The 26,491-nt window shown below is 38.2% G+C and overlaps 1 protein-coding gene across 2 annotated transcripts in view; it reads right to left on the minus strand.

Annotated features, from left to right (window-relative positions):
* Window positions 1-3,611: 3,611 nt before the first annotated feature.
* Window positions 3,612-26,491, minus strand: part of HOATZ (HOATZ cilia and flagella associated protein) — a 32,541-nt gene continuing 9,661 nt past the window's right edge. The window contains exons 5-7 of one of the 2 annotated variants that reach the window (XM_049889327.1): window positions 7,222-7,281; window positions 6,137-6,189; window positions 3,612-3,784 (exon numbers count right to left, since the gene is read on the minus strand). In XM_049889327.1, the coding sequence (XP_049745284.1) occupies window positions 3,727-3,784; window positions 6,137-6,189; window positions 7,222-7,281 (171 nt within the window). In that variant the 3' untranslated portion in view covers window positions 3,612-3,726. The remainder of the gene's footprint in view (window positions 3,785-6,136; window positions 6,190-7,221; window positions 7,282-26,491) is intronic. The other variant, XM_049889329.1, reaches the window with a different exon arrangement.

Consider the following 26,491-nt stretch of genomic DNA (forward strand, 5'->3'; position numbering starts at 1 on the left):
GTGTGGTGGACTGCATTACTGGTTTAATATCCTAGACATTGGCCCAGACCGACTTTGTCGAAGTACGTAGTTAACCTAGTGTGGTGGACTGCATTACTGGTTTAATATCCTAGACATTGGCCCAGACCGACTTTGTCGAAGTACGTAGTTAACCTAGTGTGGTGGACTGCATTACTGGTTTAATATCCTAGACATTGGCCCAGACCGACTTTGTCGAAGTACGTAGTTAACCTAGTGTGGTGGACTGCATTACTGGTTTAATATCCTAGACATTGGCCCAGACCGACTTTGTCGAAGTACGTAGTTAACCTAGTGTGGTGGATTGCATTACTGGTTTAATATCCTAGACATTGGCCCAGACCGACTTTGTCGAAGTACGTAGTTAACCTAGTGTGGTGGACTGCATTACTGGTTTAATATCCTAGACATTGGCCCAGACCGACTTTGTCGAAGTACGTAGTTAACCTAGTGTGGTGGACTGCATTACTGGTTTAATATCCTAGACATTGGCCCAGACCGACTTTGTCGAAGTACGTAGTTAACCTAGTGTGGTGGACTGCATTACTGGTTTAATATCCTAGACATTGGCCCAGACCGACTTTGTCGAAGTACGTAGTTAACCTAGTGTGGTGGATTGCATTACTGGCACCAATTCTGTTATGCTGCCTGTATTCATGCCCTTTACCATGTGACTTTATAGCTCCTCCCACTAAAGGGACAGTGAAACCCTGGTGGCGTAGTGGTGAAGACCTACGGCTACTCACCAAAAGGCCAGCAGTTCGAATCCACCAGGCACTTCTTGGAAACCATATGGGGGAGTTCTGCTCTGCCTATAGGGTCACTGTGAGTCAGAATTGACGGCAATGGGTTTGGATTTAATGGGTTTTGATTTTGTGCTCAGTCACATGACTTGCTTTGGCTGATAAAATGAGCCAGAGGTTCTGAGCCTAGACCATAAGAGGTCTCACATATTGTTTGTTCTTTTGATTCTCTGCCGCTCTATGAAAGGAACGTACCTCAGATATCCACTGAAGAAGATGATACATGGAGCAGAGCTGTTGAAATCAATCAACAGACTTGTAATAAGAAGCAGAGCTGCCCAGCCAAGCCAAACCCCAGCTGACTACATATGTGTGAACAATAGTAAATGGTCATTGTTTGGGACCACTTGATTATGCAGTATTGTTGCAGCGATAGCTAACCATTGTAACTGCTAATGCAGGGAGGTGTCACTACCGGAAGGCTGGTTGCCAAGAGGGCTCACAAAGTGATATTTATCTTGGTAAAATTATCTTGGTCCAGGGTCCAATCCTTAGTTTGGCAAGCTCAAACTCAATCTAAGAGACTAATATAAATATATTTACATGTTGACAAATATAATTGCTAGGTAAACAAGATGTTTGCCTTGGCCTGGTGAGCACATATTTTCCTGGTGGGCATGAGAAGATTTCTCAGGGCATGGAATCAGAACAACGGGAATTATATGATTTGAAGGTTAATACTTTGATAACCTGCTATGTCCATCTTCACAACAGAAATCTACCTGACAAATACATCAACCTGGCAGGGCACTGTTTATTTTTTATGGTACTTGGATGGATATTGCCAACTTAAAACTTTTTAGATTTCCCGTTTTCTAGGCCTAACTACCTTCTGTTCAAAATATTTTTCTTCCAGTAGTGTTCTGTGACACTATTAGTTGCCCCCAATATCTCTTGTCCACTTCTTTTAGTGATGGAGTCCCTGAGTTTCAACTAGGCAGAGGGCCTTCCATCTAAAGACCATTTCCCAGCCTACCTTGTGGCTTAGTGTGGCCCTGTGATTAAGTTCTGGCCAGTGGGATGTGAGAGGAAGTATTATATTCAACTTCCAGGTCATGACCTCTAAAGGAAGGGGTATGCTCTTTATTTTCCCTTTCCCCCAACTGTTTGCTCAAATGTGTACAGAATAGGGGACCTGGACAGCCATTCTCACCCACGGGATGAAAGCAGCTTATTGACAATGGCAGAGCAGCAAGATAGAAGGAACCTGGGTCACTGATGATTGGAGAGCTTCCATATCAGCCTAGGGTTGCCTATCTGACCTTTTTTTTTTTTTGGCAAGAGAGAAATAAACCTCTTTCTTGCTTAACCCCTTTGCTTTGAGTCTCTCTTTTACAGCAGCTGAACCAATATCCTAAAAAATATGGATACTAGACAAATGATTTCATTTATGCTTACTACGTTACTAGAATCCATATTATGGATGACTGTTGACTGGCATTTCAGGAATCCCCAATTTCTTAGACATAAATTTCAGATAATCTCTTGGCTTACTCTTTCAAATGGGAAATTATACTAATTATGTGAGAATTTTACTAGTTCAACTCTGAGGTTAACTTCATTTTCCTTATTTCCAGGTTCTGAGTTGGTACTTTACTGTTACCCCTATATTGGCAAGTAGCCCTTGACTAGGACTGATATCATAAAGAATAAATATGCCAAATTTTTTGAAAGAGACATTTGGTAACAAATGTAAGAAATTGGTTTATGTTAAGGTTGGCTACTGAAAACTTATGTTTTCGGTTTTTTTTAAAGGAAAAAAGTCTTAAATGCAAGTTGAATCTGAAGAATAGTACCATTCTTTTCTCTTCCTCCAGAGACTGGATATGAGGGTGGCTCTTGACTAATCTCTGAATGCCCAGGATGAGTAGTTACAAAGCTGAGCCTATTTATGTGGTTAAGGAGGAGCCATTAGGAGAATGTAGTTCAGCAATATGTCCCTTCTTATTTATAGGAAACACATTGCATGTTACAATTTTAAGATTTTCCTTCCTTTCCTTGTAATTCCCATTACTTACCCCAATACTTCAGTAAAGTCTAAGACGGACTGTCTCAAAGTGGTGGGAAAAAGTGGTGAGAGAAAGAAGGGGTCGTGTGGAGGACCCCATACCCACTTCTCTGGTGGCACTGTGGAGTAGGAGCAGCATTTTAGGGGTTTGCCAAGGAGTTCAGGCAGAGGCCAAAAGTGAATGGTGGTCCTGAGTAGAGCCCATGAGCACCAGGAGAGAGTATACACCTATGAGTAGGACTGTCAGTCAGGCAATTCAGAAGGAATATACACTTAACATTCTCTTTTCCAATATATACAAAAGGAAATGACCCTTGGAAGTGAGGGAGGTTGGCACTGGGATTGCATGTGTAGGCTAAGCCATAGGCATACTAAGCCAGTTATTCACAAAATCAGAAGCAATTCATTTCTGGTAATGACTTCAGACACATTCCAGAAACTGAGTAAATCAAATTTTGGGAAAGGGTTTTTTTTTCTTTTAAAGCAAGAAAAATTTAAAGAGTTGTCCTTTCATCCCTATTTTCTTACTAATTGTTTTTACTGGTGGTCTACAGGTTGGGGTGCATAAAGCCCCTGTTTCTAGATTATCTGATATTCATAATATAGGTCAAATCTAGAAATTCGGGAAATACTCTTAAAATACGAACATGATAAATAGGAGTTTGAGAAGATATGAGAGGACAGAGACGATTATTGTGTAACATCAAACACAGAAGGATCCAATAAGTAAAATAAACACAAGTATTCAATAAGTGGTAAAACGCCAAGGAGTTTACATATTTAACCTTTATTTCTTCGTCCATTTTAACTAAGTGATCGCAGTGATCCTGATGTAAGAGTAGGTTGTTTCAAAAATGAAGATGTAAGTAAGCCATCCTCCACCATGCGTAGATCAAATTAGTCCAGGGCCTTGACTTCTTCTTGATCCAGTTTCTCTGACTCTGATATCTCTTTCCTATTGGTAGTAACACAAATCAGTTCCAATACGTAGAACTCTGTAGTTTTGAACACACCATAGCATGAAAACAACTTCTGAAAATTTCCCCAGTAAAAATGCACTATCTTGGGATTCTGGTTATGTGCCAGGTTTACTTGCAACCAAGTATGAATTTGTATGTGGGAGAAGCTGAATCTGAAGAATGGCACCTTTCCTTTTTCTTCCTCCAGAGACTGGACACGAGGGTGGCCCTTGACTAAACTCTGAGTGCTCAGGATGAGTAGCTTCAAAGCTGAGCCCAGTCTTTATGTGGTTAAGGGAGAGCCATTAGAAGAAATGCAGCTCTGCAATATGTCCTTTCTTATTTATGGGAAACACCATGTGAAATGTGATTTGAAGGGCCTGGGAAAGATCCATGGGAGAAGACCTCTTACCCAACATGCTTTGTTCACAGTCAAACTTTTAAGATTTCATCAGTGGTAATTCATTTCTTTGGATTACCCATTATTCCCTAGAGTCAGTCCTCTTTTAAAAGGCAAATAACCCTGGGATGCATAATAAACATATTGCTACTAAAACCTTACTATGAATACACTTTCTAGTGCTTTCTTTTTGACAGGGAGACCTACATTACTCTGAGAAAATTTGTTGGGGGAGGGATGGTAAATGTGTATCTGTGTATGCCGAGGGTTCTGAACAGAGAGCACAGGATGGAAGGAAGAAAAAGAGATCAAATTTAAAGCATTTTACAATTGTTCCTAAAATATTTACGAAATTTAAAAAAACGCTTATAAATTAACACAGCATAAAACATCACTTTCTAAATTAGCTAATACTGAACTACATGATATTTTTGAATGAAAATTTTTTGTGACAAATATCTTTTGAATTCCTACATGTAGGCAGTGTGGCTAGGCAGTTTGAGGGACCCAATTTCTCATACAACTTAAAATATAGTCATGGGATAAGACATAAATATGTGAAAAGTTAAATAACAATTGAAGAGGTTATAAGAGTTAAATAACTGTAAGATACTGGCACAAAGTAGTACATGATTAATGGTCAAAAGAATGGTACAGACAATAAATGCAGAAAAAGTTCCGAAACCAAACCCATTGCTGTCAAGTCTCTCCCAACTCACAGCAGCCCTACAGAACTGGTCCATACGGTTTCTAAGGAGCGCCTGGTGGATTTGACTGTTGACATTCTGGTTAGCCGTAGTAGCTCTTAACCACTACGCCACCGGGGTTTCCGTAAGAAATTCAGAGAAAGGAAATGACAGAGTGAACTGCAGTAAAATTCCAAGGCTTCAGGACAGACGAGTGAAAATGAGCAAGTCAATATACAAAAAGAGCTAAGTAACTAAGCTTTTAAATTATTAAAAGAATTATCTGTTCAAGCTCTGAAGTAATGTTTTACTGTTAGGGTGGATCAACGTGGACAGTATGCACCCCCACATATCTGTTGATACTACTGAGGTAGAAGTCTTCACCCATTATTTTAATCAGATCAGTGAATCTTTTGATTGTACTAGTTTTGCTCTACATTTACAACCTATGTCAAATCAGCTGGCTAAAAAGCAAGAAATTAAATTGCTGAGCCTTGTGTAGACAATATAGATATGCAATTAAATATTTTAATTTTTTCAAAAGATATTTATTATTAGAGTAGATATAACCATTGTACTGTATGGGTATTACTTAGGTAACATTAAAGAGGGTCAGCTTCAATACATATTAGAATCACAAGTCTATTACTTTCTAATTGTTCTTTCCTAAATTTAGTATGCAAATAAGTATTTCCCAAATTAAAGTTGAGTTAGCTAGTTTAGTTTTCAGTTATAATGCAAAAATAGAGAGGTTTCTGATTAACCAGTGTTAGCTGGTTTCCTTTAATATCTTCTAGACCATGTGCCTGGTTCCCTTCTAATATTATTCCAGGAATTAGGCTATTAGTCCATCACTGAGAGACTATAAAGCCATTGCTATGTGAACTTGGTTTTAGAAAGCTCAGATATGCCTTTGGCGGTATCATAGCTGGTGGTCTACAGACCTGCTGATCTGCTAAAGTTCGTGGGGTAGGAAAGGGTGAAATGGGAGGGCATTTTGGCAGGTTAATACAATAGCTGGGATGCAAAGGAATAAAAAAGAATGTACATAGAGAGTCAAGGCTCCTGTGTTCTCCTGATATGCAAGTGGGCCTACAGCTCTTAATGTTTCATGAAGAAAGTTTATTCAAGTTAAGAAATCTCTGATACAGTGGGTGGGTTTTTAGAAGACTTGAGAAAAGGGGCAAAGTGAGTAAGAAGAAGAAATGCTTCTCTATATAGTAACAAGAAAAGTGAGATTATTTTGACAGACGTAAACTTACTTTGCTTTGTGTACTTTGGTCTTTGGCTTACAACGAAGGGAAATCATTTCTTTCTAAAAAATAAAAATAAAAAAAAAGAAAACTAGAACTGAAAAGGAACAAATTCACTTCTTGCACTGACTGAAATTTGCTGACTGGAAAAAGTCTGAGGTAAAATTATGAAAGAATATATATAGATTAGCCTCTTAACTTAGACACTGTGGGTTCAGAAACATTCCAGTGGGTTCTCTTAGAAGAATGTGTATTTTGAATCCACAAGTTTACAGGGTGCTCTTATTGTTTTTATTAAGCATGTTCTTCATTTTGCATTTATTTCTCTATGATCTAAGCTAGATCAATCATTGTAAAACAAATATTAGCTCTAGAGTAGCCTATGTTAATACCCCACAGATTTGTAATATGTGGACAACAATCTTCACTGAAAATAATACCTCATGTTCCATCCCAGCAGAGCTGCAAACTCTGGAGATATCTTTGGTTTTTCAAGGACTAACAAACATCCCGATTTTTTTTACCTCCCCTATAGTTTATTTATTTATTTTTTTTATAGTTTATAGGGAAACCCTGGTGGCATAGTGGTTAAGAGCTACAGCTGTTAACCAGAAGAGTTCAAATCCACCAGGCGCTCCTTGGTAACCCTATGGGGCAGTTCTACTCTGTCCTCTAGGGTTGCTTTGAGTTAGAATTGACTCAACGGCAATAGGTTTGGTTTTTTTTGGTTATCCAAAACCACCCAGTGCCGTCGTGTCGATTCCAACTCATAGTGACCCTATAGGACTGAGTAGAACTGCCCCATAGAGTTTCCAAGGAGCGCCTGGTGGACTCGAACTGCCAACTCTTTGGTTTGCAGCCGTAGCACTTAACCACTATGGCACCAGGGTTTCCGGGTTTTTGGTTATAGTTTATAGAAAGTAATGTATTTTTGGTTATAGTTTATAGAAAGCAATATATTTTTGGTTATAGTTTATAGAAAGTTCTGGACCATGGGTATCTAGATTTAAGGGGTCAGTGTACAAAACCTCTGAGAAGTTGCCACAGTTCATCCCTCCAAAAGACTTATCTGAATGCCTCACAATCAATCTCACCATGATCCTTTCTTCTCTTTGTTTTCTTAATAGTTGGAGAATCTCATCTCTCTTTTTAGCCTGTTTAAAGGAAAAACAAAAAAAGTGGGTGAGTCTTGACTCAATAATAGAGCTTTGTGCCTGTGGAGGGTAGAAGTTCTTCCGTTTTCTTCTCACATTCTTTGGCAGGGTTTTAAAATATTTTTTCCATGAAAGATTTATATTTTATCACTTCAATACAAAAATATGTAACACAATCCACTGTTGGATGGATTCTAGAGGATGTTGCTTTACAAAGTAATGGCATTTTTTCCCCTCCATCTAATGGAATTTTTTCCCCTCCGTCTAATAATAGCTAATTCTTGTTACGCCTTTACTACGTGAACTATGCTAAGAACTTTACACAAATTACGTTACTTATTTCTTGTAACAATTCAGGAGTTTGAGACTACTTTATTACCCCAGTTTTACAGATGAGGAAACTGAAGCTTAGGGAGGTTAAATAACTTACCCAAGCTATTAAGTGACCCCAGCTCCATGTGGCAATAAAGCCCAGGGTGTTGACTACTGTGCTAAATTGCCATTTAATGGTAGCAAGATACAAAATCAGCCAGCTCAAAGAACATGCCACGACCTAAGTTCATGGTTAAGCAGGCTCTTCTTGGTGGCTCTTATATGGGAACAAAACTCTATTCTCTCATCTCTCCTTTCTCTGTCCTAGATATTGAAACATATACATTCTCTGGTAAGTTTTCTTAAATGTTAAAAAACTAATTTAATACAGGCACAAAGATCTACCAAGATATAAAAACCAAACCAGTTTCTGTCAAGTTGATTCTGACTCATGGCAACCTGATGTGTGTCGGATTAGTGCAGTTCTAATATATAAGTACAGGGTTTTCAATGGCTGATTTTTTTGGAAGTAGATCACCAGGCCTTTCTTTCAAGGTGCCTCTGGGTGGGTTTGAACCACCAGCCCTTTGGCTAGTAACCCAGTGTGTAACCATTTGTGTCACCCAGGGACTCCTAATTATAGGTACAATATATTTTTAATGGACTCCATCTATGTTCAGTTTTGGAGATAGGCAGAAAATCACATCGGTAGTATGCTAGAAAAAAAGAAAAACTGGAGAATCTGAAAGATAAAACTTGTACTTCAGGTGGCCAAGTAAAATGAAAGAAACTCCATTTAGATAAGGGTAGAAGTAAGAAATAACTGAAAATAGACATAGATTTGTTATAACCAGATAAAATTCTAAGTCATACATCCAATATTTATTGAGCACGTACAGAGTAACATTATAGTGCCAGGGGTTGAACGGAACACAAGCCCTGCCTGAACGGTGATTGCAGATTTGTGGAGAGAAATGTGCTGCAATAAGGTTAATGCAGGGTGCAATCCTGATTCAGACAGCACAGGGAATCTGTCCCAGAGAAGGTGATGTCCAAACTTAGACCTGAAAGTGGTAGTCACCAGATAACAGTGGGACAGGTTGAGGAAGAGAGCTTTTGAGGCAGAGTGTGTGCACAGACCTACAGGCCGCTACATTGCTAAGTAATTCCTCAGGATGATCCCAGACCCTAGGCCTAATGGCTCAGCTGCATGGAGACCTGGGGACCTCGGCATGTTCCACCGAGACACGTGAGAGGAGGAGCCTCTCACATGATTACAGGCAGCTGTAATCATCAGCTGGGCCAACTACACTGGGTGCCTCTGCTTTGCATCATTCTGTTCAAATCTTATGAATCTTCCTTTTGAGCCTTTTATTTTGAAACTTTTTTTTTTTTTTAATTTTAGGCATCATACAGTTACCACCAAAAAAAAATCAGAGTACTTCTAAAAAGTAAGCTAAGCTTCATAATACCTGTCAACTTGCTATCGGCTGAATAAAATGTCTGTAGACAATACCTGGGGTATTTACAATGTACATATTCAATCTTAGTTTCTTTTCCAGCTGTTTCATTACACATGTACTCAACTGGAATTAATTTCCCCCATATTGTGATTACATAGCATTTCATACCTTTATTATGGTATTGATCTTACTTTCCCTGCATTATTACTTAGTTGCTACCATGTCTGTGCCTTTGGGAGTCTGACTTTTTACTCTTCTTTAGAGCTTAGTAGTACCTTGTATATGATCCTTGATGAATTTTTGTTGAATTGAATTGATTGAGCCATGAACTGAATTCATTGAGTCATGATGGATGAATGAAATATTGCACTGTCTAATATACAATTATTGTTGTTGTTGTTAAGTGCCGTCAAGTCGGTTCCGACTCATAGCAACCCTGTGCACAACAGAACGAAACACTGCCTGGTCCTGCGCCATCCTTACAATCATTGTTATGCTTGCACTCATTGTTGCAGCCACTGTGTCAGTCCACCTCGTTGAGGGTCTTCCTCTTTTCCACTGACCCTGTACTTTGCCAAGCATGATGTCCTTCTCTACAGACTGATCCCTCCTGAAAACATGTCCAAAGTATGTAAGACGCAGTCTTGCCATCCTTGCTTCTAAGGAGCATTCGGGTTGTACTTCTTCTAAGACAGATTTGTTCCTTCTTTTGGCAGTCCATGGCATATTCAATATTCTTCGCAAACACCACAGTTCAAAGGCATCAATTCTTCTTTGGTCTTCCTTACTCATTGTCCAGCTTTCACATGCATATGATGCCATTGAAAATACCATGGCTTGGGTCAGTCGCACCTTAGTCTTCAAGGTGACATCTTTGCTCTTCAACACTTTAAAGAGGTCCTTTGCTGCAGATTTACCCAATGCAATGCATCTCTTGATTTTTTGACTGCTGCTTCCATGGCTGTTGATTGTGGATCCAAGTAAAATGAAATCCTTGACAACTTCAATCTTTTCTCCGTTTATCATGATGTTGCTTACTGGTCCAGTTGTGAGGATTTTTGTTTTCTTTATGTTGAGGTGCAATCCATACTGAAGGCTGCGGCCTTTGATCTTCAATAGTAAGTGCTTCAAGTCCTTCTCACTTTCCGCATGCAAGGTTGTGCCATCTGCATAATGCAGGTTGTTAATGAGTCTCCCTCCCATCCTGATGCCCCGTTCTTCTTCATATAGTCCAGCCTCTCGTATTATTTGCTCAGCACACAGATTGAATAGGTATGGTGAAAGAATACAACCCTGACGCACACCTTTCCTGACTTTAAACCAATCAGTATCCCCTTGTTCTGTCCAAACAACTGCCTCTTGATCTATGTAAAGGTTCCTCATGAGCACAATTAAGTGTTCTGGAATTCCCATTCTTCACAATGTTATTCATAATTTGTTATGATCCACACATACAATTATTAGCCCAAGCAAAAAGCAAAAAAAAAAAGGTTTTAGAAAGTGAGTCAAACAGTGGGATAAGTTTAGCTCTCAAAATCCCTTAGAAGCAAAACTATATGATTATTTTCTTTGTTAACTATTGGATGTTCATAGGCAAGCTATATTGTTATAATACTTTTAATTTTATAAATAATCACCAGGTTATAAAATCATAGTATAATAAAAATACATTCGTTTTTTACTTTGATTTCAGATCTTTTTATTATTATAATGGGTTTTAGTAACAAACCAGTTTTGCAACATAGTGCACAGAAACAAAGCTTTCAAGTGTGATTTGATTTCTGTTTCCTGGACCTGCTTCCTGGAAATGAACTTAAAAACTACTGTAAACAACTGTGCCAACTATTCTAAGAAAGCTCTGCCAGGATAACTAAATATAATTCAGTGGTAAGAGAAAATCCTTACAACCTTATTAGTAGGGAAAAATAATTTACTTGTTAATTTCATAACAAAAAAAGGATTCTTATTTCTAATCATTGTACTTTGGTTGTGTTTATTAATGAAATTTTATATTTATAAAACATTTAACACAATTTAATCTATTAATTCTTAAAATAATACTGTTAGGCAGAATATATATTTATAATATTTCTATCACATTTTGTTTATACTTATTATTATTCCTGAAAAAATAAATCATGGAATAAAAATTGATTATAGGAAACTCGGGCATGATGATATATAGATTGAGTGTCTCATAGATGCTTAATAATTTTTAGTGTCACGTCATAGTTAAATTGCTTAGTGTTGTCTTTTTGACTTTTTAGAGCCAAACAACTTAGGTGGCAACATTGATCTAGATTAGTGGAGTCAAATAAATTTGGGATTGAATTTCAATTCTGTTTTGTGATTAATAGCAAGTACTTTTTTTTTTTAAATAATATTTTATTGAGTTTTTGGTGAAAGTTTACACAGCAAGTCAGGTTCCCATGTGATAAGTTCCACACAAGTGTTCAGTGACACTAGTTACATTTATCACAATGTATCAACATTCTCTTTAATTGTATTGTGTTTGTTTCCTTTCCAGTACTCTAGTTTCCCAGCCCCCTTATCTTCTCATCTTTGCTTTTGAGAAATTGTTGACCTTTTAATCTCATGCTGATGTTTTTTTTTTTAGACGGGAACTGATCTTATAGGTAATATCCTTTATTTTGTGTGCCATTCTGCTATTTTGCTAAAAGGTGATCTCAAGGGATAGGCTCGGTTCTAGGTTTAAAGAGTGTCTCAGGGCGATGCTGTTGGAGGGTCTTTTGTTCTTTTTTGTCTGGCATTTTTTTTTTTTTTTTAAATAAAAATTTGAGGTCAGCTCCATATTTTTATCCCATTCTATCTAGGACCAAGTATTGTGGTCCAAGTCAGAATAGTTAATAGTGGTAACCAGGCCCCATCTAGTTCTTCTGGTCTCAGGTGGATGAGGTTGTGGCTTTTGTAGACTTGTTTCCTCTCTGCACTTCTGGTACCTTCTTACAGTTTTGCTCGTAGTGAATCAAGACCTGTAGTCGTGTCTTAGATGGCTGCTTGCAAACTTTTAAGACTCCAGATACTGTTCACTTCACTAGGAGGCAGATCATGATTTTTGTGAACTACGTTACGCCAATTGACTAAGTTGTCCCATAGACTATGGTCTTAAGCCTTCAAACCCAGAAAACCAATGTTGGAAGGTATGTGGTTATGTCTGAGGAGTATCCGTATGTGTGTCTTCAATGAATACAGGAGCCGGCACCCACATATTTATTCAAACCCACCAGATGATTATCTCTTGAAAAATTGTTTCTGTGGTTTTATTGTTGTCATGGTGCTCTGCAATCCAATAATTCTAATGTTAGGTTTCTTAATTGAATCTCACATTTCCTTTTGGGTGTGTTCACTTTTCTTTGTTCTTTTCTCTTCTTTCCCTTGAGACTTGATAAATTCAGTTATTTTGTCTTCTAGTTCACTATCTTCTGTATGTTCAACTGTATGGTTGAGTGTTTCTTTTGCTTTTTCTAATTCAGATGTTTTATTCTTTTTTGGGGGGGATGTTTTAAATTTCTTTGTTAAGTTTCTCATTTTGTTCCTCCATTTGTTTCCTGAACTCTGCTAGTTTGTTTTCTGTGTGCTTTTCACTTCCTTTAAGCATATTTAGCGCCACGGTCTGAAATTATCAATTCTTTGCATTATTCCGTCTTCCATGGGAGAGATTTCTGCTTCTTCATGTTTTACTTTTGATCGTTCCTTGTTCTCTTGTGATTTTATGTTTTATTAACTTTTGTTGAACTTGGGCTATTTTGTTTTCTTATTGTGGGTAAATTTTCTGATTGGGTATACTGGTTTTTTTTATACCGGTGGCACAGCTGCCAAGCACCTGGCTACTAACTGAAAGGGTGGGGCCTGCTCCCACACAGCCGCTCCGGGAGAAAGATGTGGCAGACTGCCTCTGTAAAGACTCACAGCTCTGGGAACCCCGTGGGGCAGCTTCCCTCAGCCCTGCAGGTTTGCTGTGAGTCAAAGAGGCAGTGGGCTTGGTATCTTCTGAAAACCACTAGATATTACTCTTATCCATAGGTTTTTTCAGTGCTGGTTCAGGAGTTCTGTGTACTTGGTCTCTGGAATTTAGTACACATTCCCATGAGGGGTGGGGGTTCAGTTGTTCAGAGACTGTTGTAAGCAATGGGGCTTGACTTCCCTGTGATGATGGTGTCGGGCTTTTTATGTCCTACAAGCACCTCTGCAGAGACACTCCCACAGTGCCTTGTTATGGGTCATTCCCTTTGCCTCTAACAGCCAGAAGTATTCCCAACACCCTGCTGTCCTTGCAGTTCCTCCTGGTCCTAGTGCCCATCTGTCTGGTACCTCAGCAAGATTCAACAGCATCCTCACACAGTTCACAGATTCCCTTTGCCCCCTCCCAATCGGGCAGCCCATGAATTCCCACAGCCAATTTCCGCTGCCTTAAAAAAAAAAAAAATCAGGCTACAGCTTCCTCAGATTAGCTCCTTTTCTGTGTTATGCGTTTGGGGGGTATTAGCCAGCCTGGTCTCAAAATAGCTGCAATGAGTGAGTGCTTCTGACGTTAGTGGGTAGTATCTCCTAGCTTTTGAACTTTCCTCCTCTCCCCTACTTCTGGATTCACCCCAACTGTCCAACACCTCAGCTGCTTTCTGGAATTCTGAGATCTCATTCTGTGTTTGTTTTTATTTGCTGTTCAGTGAGTTAGTTGCTGGAGAAGTAAATGGAAGTGTCTACTCACTTTGCTATCTTGCCCCACCTCTGGCAAGTACTATTTTAAGTATCCCTCTTGTTCCTCCTTTACTCCTTCCAATTGTAATCACTAACCCATAGGTTAGAGGCTGTAATGTTGAATAAATCAATGAACCACTTCTCTGAGTTATGGATTTCTCATCTGTAAGGAAGGTTGTTGTGACAATTAGAAATAATACAAAAATTGCTTAGCATAATGCACGGCATATGTTGGACACAGTGGTTCAGAGCTCAGCTGCTGACCAAAAGGTTGGCAGTTTGAACCCACCAGCTGCTCCTTGGAAACCCTATGGGGCAGTACTACTCTGTCCTATAGGGTCGCTATGAGTACAAATTGACTGGACAGCAATGAGTTTTTTTATTTATTATAATATTATTATGATTATGAAAGGAAAATTTTCTTTAGATGCATCCAAAATGTGGAAAGAGTGAGAAAAAGAACAGAAGGATGGCTTGTCCACTTTCTGTGTACAGGCATGGAGAATTTTTAATGGCTCAACTTTTGACTTACGGATTAGTTAGTGAGCATAGCTGGAGGAAGAAAAAGAGAAACAAGGAAGGATGTTTAAGATTATTTGGCATTAAATATACAGTAAAAATTTTCTGTCCAGATCCTCTAGCATATTATAAAAGTTTTCCTCAGTTAATCATCAGTTTTAAAAATAGTTCTTAATGAATACGTAACTTTAAAAATAAAAGAAAGTCATTTTCTTCTCAAGACCTAATTCACATATGAAAACTTCGTTTCTTCCTTAGATTATGATTGAAATTTTTTGACTGAAACAGTTATCAAAAATGACATTAGGCAGTATTTATTTCTCTCAGATTACTCATCTACATTACCGAAAGAAATTTTCTCTTGTCTACCATGGTATGAAAGATGAATTACTGAATTTAATCTTAAGAATGTCTTCAAAGTGGATTGCATTGATTCCATTTTGCTTAGTTAATTGGCAGCATCCCAATACTTAGAGAATCTAGAAACTCTTGAAAATAGTGTGGCATAGTAGTTAAGCACCTTGGCTCCATTGCCAGATGGAAATGGGTTCAAACCTGTCTTTACTGTATTTTAGCTATGCAAGGTTGAAAAAGTCACTTAACATGTTTCAGCTGCAGACAGACTTGTTTTGAAAATTAAATAAGATTGTGCACTTAAAGTGCACATGGTATGTAGTTAGTTTTCAAAAATATTATTATACAGTGACAGGAACAGATAATTTGAGAGGAAAAAATATGAAGAAAACAGACTAAGAAGTATTGGGGAAAAGATACTGATTCAAATGGGAATTAAAAAAATCCTTAATTCCTTCCATTGGATATAAACGTAATATATGCTCATGGCAAAACAGTAGAAAATATAAAAAAGCACAAAAAAGGGAAGTAATGTCCACATAAAATCCACTGCTGAATTTAAAATTTTATATTGTTCTTGTTAGGTGCCGTTGAATAGATTCCGACTCATAGTAAACCCACATGACAGAGTAGAGCTGCCACATAGGGTCTTCTAGGCTGTAATTTTTAAGAGAGAAGAAACTTAAAGGAGCTCAAAAATGGATAACCTAAGGATTTAAAAATACCACATCAGTGGAACAATCAGAATGGAAATAATGAGAATGTTCACACATTGTGAAGAGTGTAACCTATGTCACTGAAAAGCTTGTGTAGAATTGTTGAATGGGAAACTAAACTGCTCTGTGAACCTTCATTGAAACACAATATTATTTAAAAATCCAGGAAACTAGAATACACACACACACACACACACACACACACACACATACATACCAAAGGGAAAGGCCAGCTAGGGAAGCAGTAGACTAGCTTAATGACATCAACAAAAAAGTATGCTCAGTGATGAAAAGAAGATAGCAGGCCAATTAAAAATAAGTGGAAACATGAAGGTGACTATGAGCTTGGCATGCTTAAAATGGTGATAAGCCTGAACGGAATGAGGCAAGATGTGTATTTTGGGGAGCAGGATTATAAAATGTATGATAGTTTGAATGACGTCATACTGAGGAGCAGTATGCTCCTTTTTTTTTTTTTTTTTTTACATTACAAATACAACAGAGTAAGGTGAGAATTATATGATTGGCTTAAGATAAAACAATGTTATCAGTAAAAATCTTACATTTGGGCTTGATTCCAAAAGACAGTATGTACCCGTAGCTTGTTGACACTGATTACAGAATGCTTCAACTATGAATTTATTCCATGGATTTATTACCACTCCCTCTGCCTATTAATTAAAATCTGTTATGTACAATCTACAATTGCCTTATAGTAAATTTATATCTACTATAATAATAAGACAGAAGCCCTGGTTGCACAGTGGTTAAATGCTCGGCTGCTAACCGAAAGGTCTGCAATTTGAACCCACCAGCTGTTCCACGGGAGAAAGATGTGGCAGTCTGCTTCTGTAAAGATGCCCTGTGGGGAAGTTCTACTTTGTTCTGCAGACCACGGGAGAAAGATGTGGCAGTCGGCTTCTGTAAAGATGCCCTGTGGGGAAGTTCTACTTTGTTCTGCAGACCACGGGAGAAAGATGTGGCAGTCTGCTTCTGTAAAGATATACAGGCTTGGAAACCCCGTGGGGCAGTTCTACTTTGTTCTGCAGACCACGGGAGAAAGACGTGGAAGTCTGCTTCTGTAAAGATATACAGGCTTGGAAACCCCGTGGGGCAGTTCTACTTTGTTCTGCAGACCACGGGAGAAAGATGTGGAAGTCTGCTTCTGTAAAGATATACAGGCTTGGAAACCCTTGGGGCAGTTCTACTTTGTTCTGCAGACCACGGGAGAAAGATGTGGAAGTCTGCTTCTGTAAAGATATACAGGCTTGGAAACCCCGTGGGGCAGTTCTACTTTGTTCTGCAGACCACGGGAGAAAGATGTGGCAGTCTGCTTCTGTAAAGATATACAGGCTTGGAAACCCCGTGGGGCAGTTCTACTTTGTTCTGCAGACCACGGGAGAAAGATGTGGCAGTCTGCTTCTGTAAAGATATACAGGCTTGGAAACCCTTGGGGCAGTTCTACTTTGTTCTGCAGAGCCGATATAAGTCAGAATTGATTTGAGAGGAACGGCTTTTTTATAATAATAAGACAGAACTGTTGGACCTCAAATGATCTACTACTGTGACTTTAAAAGAGAGGCAGAATAAACAGTGAAAAGGCTTTCTCCAGCACAAATCTAATTCTGGAAGGTGGACCGAATGGCTGCAATCTCTGGGAGTAGATGAGAGATGTTATAGGAGGGAAGAGGAATGCTGACTTGCAGGAAAAATATGCAGATCTCAACACCTTTCCATACCTCCTGGAAATTGCTTGATACTGGCCCAATTCCCGTATTTCACATATGTAATTTTCATCAAAAAAATAAGTTTACTAAAACCAGGAAAACATATCAGTCATTAAATCTGAGGGAGTCAATATGATTTTTCTTAAATGTAGCTGTCAGTAAAATAAGAATTTATCTATTGTGGGGAAGAAAAGTTATGTATTTTTCTTGGTACTGTTATATATATTTTCTTAGTTCTGTTATATATGTTTTAATGGAAAGCCAATATAATTACCTGAGGAGCATAGCTCATGTTTTAAAACACTAACACACACACAAAAAATGCGGGCAGGGCAGTATAAGTGAATTAAAAAAAATAATGCTTTCATGTTGTTTTAAAAGGCACTGATTTTTAAAAAGGCAGTGAGATTTGAATTTTAATGTTGAGAAAAATGAATATAACATGAGCATTACATTTTTAAAAATTCAATCAAGTATACATGTATTAAGGATACCTCTCCTTATAGGGTTGAATTATATACTATTAACGATTCGGCCTGCAATATCTATCAAAGCTTGTTTCTTAGCAAACAAGTAACCGCTGAGTCTTAAAGGCTTTCATCATGTTGGATAGCTATATAGATAAGATAAATGGGTGAATGGAACTGACTTCATCTTTTGGATATGTCTATCTTGTCCTGCCCATTAGGACTTAATAAGGAGGGGGTGGAGGATTCCCCACACAGATGACTCTCAAACCTTATCTCTGGCCCATATATCTCTGAATTTCTAGCCATATATCCACATGCTTATTTGACAGCTCCTCTTGCTTATGTCAAAGGCACCTTAGCTGAATTTATGATCTACTCTCTTAACATTCTCCCCTCCCCCCACAAAACAAAACACCTGACCTGCCTCTAATGTTCCTTGTTTCAAAGAATGGCACCACCATCCTGCTATGCGAGCCAGAAGACTATGAGTTATCTTTGATAGTATGCTATGCCTCGTCTTCCATATCCATTATGTAATCCAAGTCATGGTTTTTTACCTCCTAAATATCTCTCAAAGATATCTACCTTTTCCTACTCCCACCATCCTAATCCAAACTACCATCACCCCATGACTGGATGATTGCAATGACTTGCCAGTCTGGTTTTCCATTTTCGCTGGGGCCACTTTCAGTTCATTTCCCTGTATTATAGTCTCTTGATCTTTTCCAAAGTCTGTTGTCATAACGCATCAACTTAAGACCCTTCAGTGGTTTCCTGTTGCTCTTACTATGGCGTAACCTTCATGCGACCGCACTGGCCATTCAGTTTCTGAAACGTGCCATGCTTTTTCCAGCACAGGGTCTTTGCACGTGATCTTTCTGCTGCCTGGAACACTCTCCCAACCCTTCCTTTTTGTGGGGGGAGGGGGGAATGTTAAGAGAGTAGATCATAAATTCCTCTTCTTTCTGGATTAGCTAATACCCAAGTTTCTTCAAATCTCAACTTAATTATTACTTGCAGAAATCCTCCCTGATGCCCTTTTTGGATCAATACTGCCCTTTTAAATACTCTCCTAGGTTCGTGGTTAGAACCTACCCAGTGGCACTGCAAAAGAAAGGCCTGGAAATCTGCTTCCCTTAAGTTAACAGTCAAGAAGACCTTATGGAGCAGTTGTACTCTGTAACACATGGGGTCACCATGAGTCAGAATTGATTTGATGGCAACGGGTTTGCTTTTTTTTTTTTTAAACATCACATATAATTCTTTGATCAGTATCTCTCTCCCTGATTAGACTGCAAGTTCCATAAGGACCGAGTTTGTATCTTTAAAACATATTTTATGTTGCTGTTCATCATTGTTCATCATCAATGCCTAACAAAATGCCTGGCATATAGAGCTACTCAAGAAATACTTGTTGAATGAATCTTGCACAATTCTTCCAAATCAGATTCTTCTAACTTTTGGCTTCATGATTCATCTTACTGTTCATGGTTTTACCTGGACCTTCTTGTCTGAGCTTGATACTGCTTCTTCAGCTTTGACCCTTCATTTGCCTACCTTAATTTTTAAGGCTAGGTAGTTTCCAGCTACTTTGGGGATACATTTTGTGAATTTTAGGTTGGCCCCATGTCCCTACATTTTTGTGCAGGGCTCTCACCTGTCTGGAGTGAAACCTAGACAATGTCCAATTCAACCTCAAACACACAGATGATATTTTATTTATATCTATTGGTAGCATTAATGGTCATAAACCTCCCAAAATCAAAAGATAATATATAAAACACATTTTAACTACAGTTAATAACTATCTTTTCTTCTTTCTGTCTTTAGTTATTCAGTGTTCTAAAAATTTATCCTTTATAATAAAAATTTTCAAGTTTGGATACTCTAACCTAAATACTCCGTCCTATGAGTCGGAATCGACTGGGGGGTGCTGGGTTCTGGGTGGGTAACCTAAATACATTTTTTAAAAGAAGTTTTCCCCTTACTGTTTCTGCATTACTGTTAAAATGAAACTATACCTTCTTTCCCTTGAAAAGCTGTTTTTTTAAAAAACATTACCATTGAGTTGATTCCAACTCATAGAGACCCTATAGGACAGAGTAGAACTGCCCCCATAAGGTTTCCAAGGCTATAATCTTTACGAAAACAGATTGCCACATCTTTCTTCCATGGAGCAGCTAGTGGGTTCGATTCTCCAACCTTTCAGTTAGCAGCTGAGCTCCTTAACCACTGCGCAACCAGGGCTCCTTAACTGAATATATATCAACAACAGAATTAACTATTTGTAAATTGATTTTTGAACAATGTTTTTTGACTGGGCAAAAACAACCAACCAACCATAGTTAGGTAAATTTGTTTGTCTCAAACACAGGTGGATCTAAGGTTGTTTTCTGGATATGTCTGTAGGGCATGACACAAATGTTTAGTAAGGTGACTGGAGTTTCTAGGATTTTGCTTTCATTTTTATAGGCGAGCCTCTCTGGTACCAAAGTTCTAGCATATGGAATATTGTCTTGTCACCTGTGTCCAATTCCTAGTCTTATTCTTTGTGTAGTATTCCAGATACTTTGGGATGGTGGTTCTGCCTTATTTGTCAATCTTGACCCTGTACCCTAATTCCTATGGCAAGGTTTCTCTTTCATGCTGTTAAACCTTGGCACTATGCCCTTGGATTTCTATCTATTGCCTTTTTCTGGGATTGCTTCCTTCAGAGAAGATACAGGGCTCTGATCATCTATTTGACTTCCTCCTATAGCCTAGAGACTGTATTTCCACTCTTGCCTGTTGTTTACACATCCTTTTATATAACTGGTAAATGTCTGTTCAGTATCTACAAGTTTGTGAGGTCTCTGGATCTTGGCCATCCCATTATGGGCTGTCCTCCTATTAAATGATTACCTCATATGGCATCTAGGTCCAGGAACTGGGCTATCATGCAAGATCCTGGTCCAGACAAGTTAGATCACCCATTCGTTCATTCATAAGCATTTACTTGGTAGGTTAGAAATCATCTATTATTTGTCAGGTACTGTGATTATAAGGTCAAAAAAGTCATGGTCCTTTTCCTTAAGTGACTTAGAACCTGCAAGAGAGATACGTCAACTACACCACAGTTCCATATGGCAAGGGCTATGACAGGGGAATGCATAGGGTCCTAGAGAAGCACAAAGGAAGGAATATTCATATTAGACTGAGAATGTGTGACGGTAAGGAAAAGCTTGAATGTGACCATTGAGTTGTTTTCAAGTACAAGCTTAGTGAAGAAATTGGGTGTCTTAGGCTGGGTTCTCTAGCGAAGCAAAATCAGTAAAGCATATAAATATTTATATGGAGATATTTATATCAAGGAAACAGCTCACACAATTGTAGAGGCTGGAATGTCCCAAGTCTGTAGCTCATGATAGATACTTCTCCTGATTCATATAGCCACAGGGGCTGCTGAACCCAAGATTGGCAGGTCAGAGAGCAGGGCTTTTGCTCACAGGCTGTGAAGATCAATGAACCTCAAGATTGGCAGGCAAGACTGCGAGGTTCTCCTGATTTCACATAGCTGCAGGAGGTGGCAAATCCAAGATCGGCAGATCGGGGAGCAGGGCTCTTGTTCACAGGTTGTGAAGATCAGTGAATTCCAAGATAGCAGGTAAGCTGCTACCTCAAGTCCCCAGAACCAGAGGTCAGATGAACAGGAGGCAGCTGCAGGATCCAGAGCAGGCAAAAGCCAGAACGTCCTCTTATATTCGGATGCAGGCCACACACCCAAGGAAACTCCCTTTCAAATGACTGCCTACTCACAGCAGATTCCATCATGGGGGGTGGTCACATATAAACACTGAGAATCATGGCCCAGCCAAGTTGACACACAATCTTAACCATCATATTGGAGAATGGTAATTCTAGGCAGAAGAAATGGTAGATTCAATGCCACAGGGGTATGAAATAGCTTGGTGGGTTCTTGGAACTACAAGTGGTTCAGAATGACTACAGAGTATGAATGGCATTTAAAGAGGAATGATGGTAGATGAGGCTGGGGCGATAAGGCAGGAGGCAGATTGCGAAAGACTTTGTATACTAAACTACCAATTTTAGAAGTATTACCAACATAGTGGCTTGGGAACTGTAAAATCTCAAGATCCAAACAGGCAAACGACTATATCATCTCAGGCTCTGAGGGCATACTTGACCAGAATTCATGTGACTAGAATACACTATGATAGAAAATGATAAAGTGATAAGTAAATATAGATACATAAATCATTTAACTTTATCTAACTCTAATATAATTCGTCTAAGGATTTTCCATCTTGCCTTGTCAGAGGAAAAGGGCAAAGGTAGATTCCCTGAGTTACTTTAGCCATAATAGAATTCAGTTATTCAATAAATCCTATTCAATTTTCCCTATTGTTTATAAAGTGCATACTCATTTGAACAGTAAAGCTTCATGTAATTGGAATCAAATTGAGAGTTACACATTTATTTTTAAAAATACATGATCTTTTTTTGCTTAATTCTGGGTTCAGTCAATTTATTTCATTATGTTTTATAAGCAGATAATTAACATAGGTCCTTGCTCAATAGTGCCTTAGGGTTTAAAATGCTTTTATTTTATTCTTAAGGTTAACAGGTATGGAAGATAAAGTGTACACAGTTTTGGAAAAAAGGGAAGAGATGCATTTGGGGCATGGCCCTATCAAACTTCGGGGTTGGACCTATACAGGGCAAATGAATTTAACTGTTTAGTTCCAAATCTTATTCCTTTCCCCAAGGCCCTTTTCATGGACTATAAATGTTACTATAGATGATTTAGAGGGAATCCTCAGCTTTCAACTGAAAAATGTTCCCCAAGATTGAATAATGTTTGAAAATAAAGTGGTATTACTGATGATATAAAAAATTCATATTTGTTATGGATTGAATTGTGTCCGCCAAAAATGTGTATCAACTTGGCTAGACCATGATTCCCAGTATTGTGTGATTGTTCACCATTTTGTTATCTTGTTACCTGATGTGATCTTCCTCTGTGTTGTAAATCCTACCTCTATGATGTTAATGAGGTAGGATTCAATCTACAAGATTAGGTTGTGTTTTAAGTCAATCTCTTTTGAGATATAAAAGAGAGACTCGAGCAGAGAGAGATGAGGACCTCATACCACCAAGAAACAAGAGCCAGGAGAATTGTGCGTCCTTTAGACCTGGGGTCCCTGCGCTGAGAAGATTGATGACAAGGACCTTCCCTCAGAGCTGACAGAGAGAGAAAGCCTTCCCCTGGAACTGACACCGTGAATTTGGACTGCTAGCTTCCTAGACTATAAAAGAATAAATATCTCTTTGTTAAGGCCATCCACTTGAGGTAGTTCTGTTATAGCAGCACTAGATAACTAAGATAATATTTATATAATCTTTTAATTATCAATTTCTACCAAAATATTTACTTGTTATTGTGCATGCAGAATCTGTTTTTATGACTCTTCCGCTTGAATACTTTGATGAATTAGGAACAACAAGAATTTAAATTTTTCATGGTGAAGGAGAAATCCATTGCTTCCCCTTGGAACTTCTTTACAGAAAAAAATGAATCTTTGAAATGTTACATTAGGACACTATAACAAAGCTGTTACTGAGAAAGTTTAGGTTTATCCAGGAAGCCAATTCCAATCATTTTGACACCAAAGTGGGTCTTCTTTTTTATTTGAATATCGTGGCAGTGACACTGATGAAATTCCTTCCATCTTTGTTCTTGCTCTATGAAGTTGATTTAGAGTGATTCTGAGTGTCCCTCTTACTACTTTGAAAGCACACTATATAGATCATGGAAGTTTTCCACTTCCAAGACTCTACTCAGTATCTAAAAACACACCTTTGTGAAGCTTCTTTTTCTAAGATTCATATCCTCATAATAAGTGTAACTTGCTTTTGGTTCAAGGATGTGTGATACAGCAAACTCACTTTTGAAGGAGACTTACACTATGGTCAGTACTGGTAGCAGAGGATGTATGATTGCACATATTAAAACCTCATTCCCAGTAAAGAACATATCTGGAATGTTGCTCTGCAAATTCCACAGTTGCCTTGTAGAAATCTTTGGTGTATATTCATTCAAGTTAAAATTCTGATTCTAGATGGGCATCTCCAAAGATTTCATCTATTTACAGCCCCTAAAATACCGCTCTGATCTCTTCTTCCTTCTCCCAGCAAATGAATTATTTATAATTCTTTTCATAAAGAGATAATCAGCTAAAGAGCCCTTTTAAAGGTGGCAAAACTAAAAAAGCAAATTAGTTTTATGATTTCAAGGAATTAGCTGACTATTGATTTATTATAACGTTTTCAGGCTACTTCAGAACTCTCAAAGGAAAAATAATGGTCCAGTGTAGTGCTATAAGGTTTTCTTTATAGACAGATTAAGCCATTTAGTCTTGATAGACTCAACCGTTTTTGATTTTCTGCCATGGATATCCATCACTGAAATAGTAGTTAATTAATAGCATTTCTTACACTAACCAAATGCATTTATAATGCATACCTGGAAAATAGTCCAAAAAAAAAAAAAAAAAAGGAACAATGTTAAACTTAAAAAAAAAGTTCAACAACTGAAAAATCAGTATCAGTTGGAGAGAGCACTTTTGGAAAAATAGAAAATAAATTTTTAGATTTTCATTAATTTTAGGGTGAAAGTGAAAGAATAAGCCTTTAAGAGAGAATTGATGGGAGATATTTTTTCCCATTCTAAGCCAGAAATAACACCTAGAATTTGCTTATCAATGTATGTGTTCAAAACATGTAGAAGGTTCTCTTAAATTAAGTAGACCATTATGAATGTTTTATTAGTTAAAAATCTGTCTTTACCCCCATTTATTTTCTGTCATCAAGTTAAAAATTGTAGAATGGCGGTGGCAGCAATGCAGAGAGAATACTATGGACTTAGAAAAAGAGAAGAATCCAAAACTAGGTTCTATATTTCTGTCGTCACAGGAGGTCTCACTTACTTCCATCATCTATAGACCCATGAGATAAAAGCTAAACTGAGAAGAGAGATGATGTGCTAAAATGGTTCTTAAAGAAGACTTGCAAACAGATTAGATTCTGGGAGTCTTGTTGCAAATATTATCATCCTAGAAAAATTTGCCAGATAGATATACATGGAAAAGGCCAAACAAAACTGAAGCAATCACTATATAGAGCATTCATTCAATTAATTCAATTATGGATTCATTCAATGAAGTATTTATTGAGTTTCAATACCTAATAAGCAAATAAGACATATCCTCTGCTCTCATAGAGGAAAAGAGAATTAACATTTGCTGAGGGCAAACTATAGCCAGGTGTTTTACATATCTTACATTAACTCTATGAGGTAGATATTTTTATCGTTTCTTCTCTTACATATGAGGAAGCTGAACCTCACAGGGGTTAAATAGGTTGCTCAAGGTCACACAAATAGTTAAGTGGCCAAGGTAGGCTTCCAAACTCATTTTTTGTCTCCAAAGTTCACTACATAATGGTGCCTATAATCTAGAAGGGAAGACAGAAACATACATAATTACCTACAGTACAGATCAGAAAAAAACTAAACCTGTTGCCGTCGAGTTGATCCCAACTCCTAGTGACCCTAGAGCACAGAGTAGAACTGTCCCATAGGGTTTCCAAGGAGTGCCTGGTGGATTCGAACTGCCGACCTTCTGATTAGCAGCAGAACTCTTAACCACTATGCCATGAGGGTTTCCATACAGATAAGAGATTGTGATAAATATTCTAAAAGTATATGTGACTTGCTATGACAGAATGGAGAAAGGACTTATTTATTCTGCCAGTCTCCAGGAAACCTCTGCGAAGGCTTCACAGAGGAGCTGGTATTTGAACTAGGCCTTCGAGGCAAACGGGGAAGACCATTTAGGAAGAGACATGAAAGTGCACTGGGTGTTCAAGAAACATCTGGAAACAGGTTTCTCATACTTGCTGTAGTCACGTAGTTTTAAATTTTAGAATATTTGGCAGCATAGCTGAAGGGATAAAAAACACTCCAAGTCAGTAACAATTACAGTACAATCAGTCTATTATAGGGTTAATCACATGGGCTTTGGCATGTGGCTACTGGGGTTTGAATCTAGGCTCTGCCACTTACCAGTTGTGGGAACTTTGGGAAATCATTTAAGCCTTTTTTTTAAGGTAAAATGGGAATAATCATCATGGAGCTATTTTAATAAGCATATGAGTTGATACATGTCAACTGCTTATTAAACTGCATATAACACATATTATACCAAACTCACTGCCACTGAGTCGATTCCAACTCATAGTGACCTTATAGGACAGAGTAGAACTGCCCCATAAGGTTTCCAAGGAGTGGCTGGTGGATTTGAACTGCCAACCTTCAGGTCAGCAGCCAAGCTCTTAACCAATGTATAAGCAGGGCTGCAACACATACTATGCACTCCATAAATTAGCTGTTATGAATACCACATTATAATAATATCTCAGAATATCTATAAGACATTCAGTTATTGCAAGATTCTCTTGGTTGCCCTTCTGCACTATTGGCAGTGTTTGAATAGAGCTGTACTGTACAGTTCTGACTAAGCTCTCCTGTATACAGACAAGGCATAGTTTCAGTAACATTCTCTTTCTTTCCTGCTGGCTTGTTGTTTTGTCTTCTATTTTCAAAAAAATCTCCTCTCAACAAATAGAACCTCTTTCTATGCTGCACTGCAGGACCTATTGCAGGCAAAGTGGCTTAATGTACACTTTGGCAGATATTACAGAATAATGTGGTTGTTTAAGTGTAGCACAAAGATATTTTACCCATTCATCGCTTCTGTAGCACATGTGGGGAGGGGCACATGGTGTGCCTTGGCCTAGTGGTTGAGAACCAACTGCATATTGTATACTATGTTGGGAATAGGGAAGGGGACATAGGAGAAGAGAGAGTGGAA

The sequence above is a fragment of the Elephas maximus genome, chromosome 7 (assembly GCF_024166365.1).
Source record: "Elephas maximus indicus isolate mEleMax1 chromosome 7, mEleMax1 primary haplotype, whole genome shotgun sequence".
In the NCBI taxonomy this organism is placed as follows: Eukaryota; Metazoa; Chordata; class Mammalia; order Proboscidea; family Elephantidae; genus Elephas; species Elephas maximus.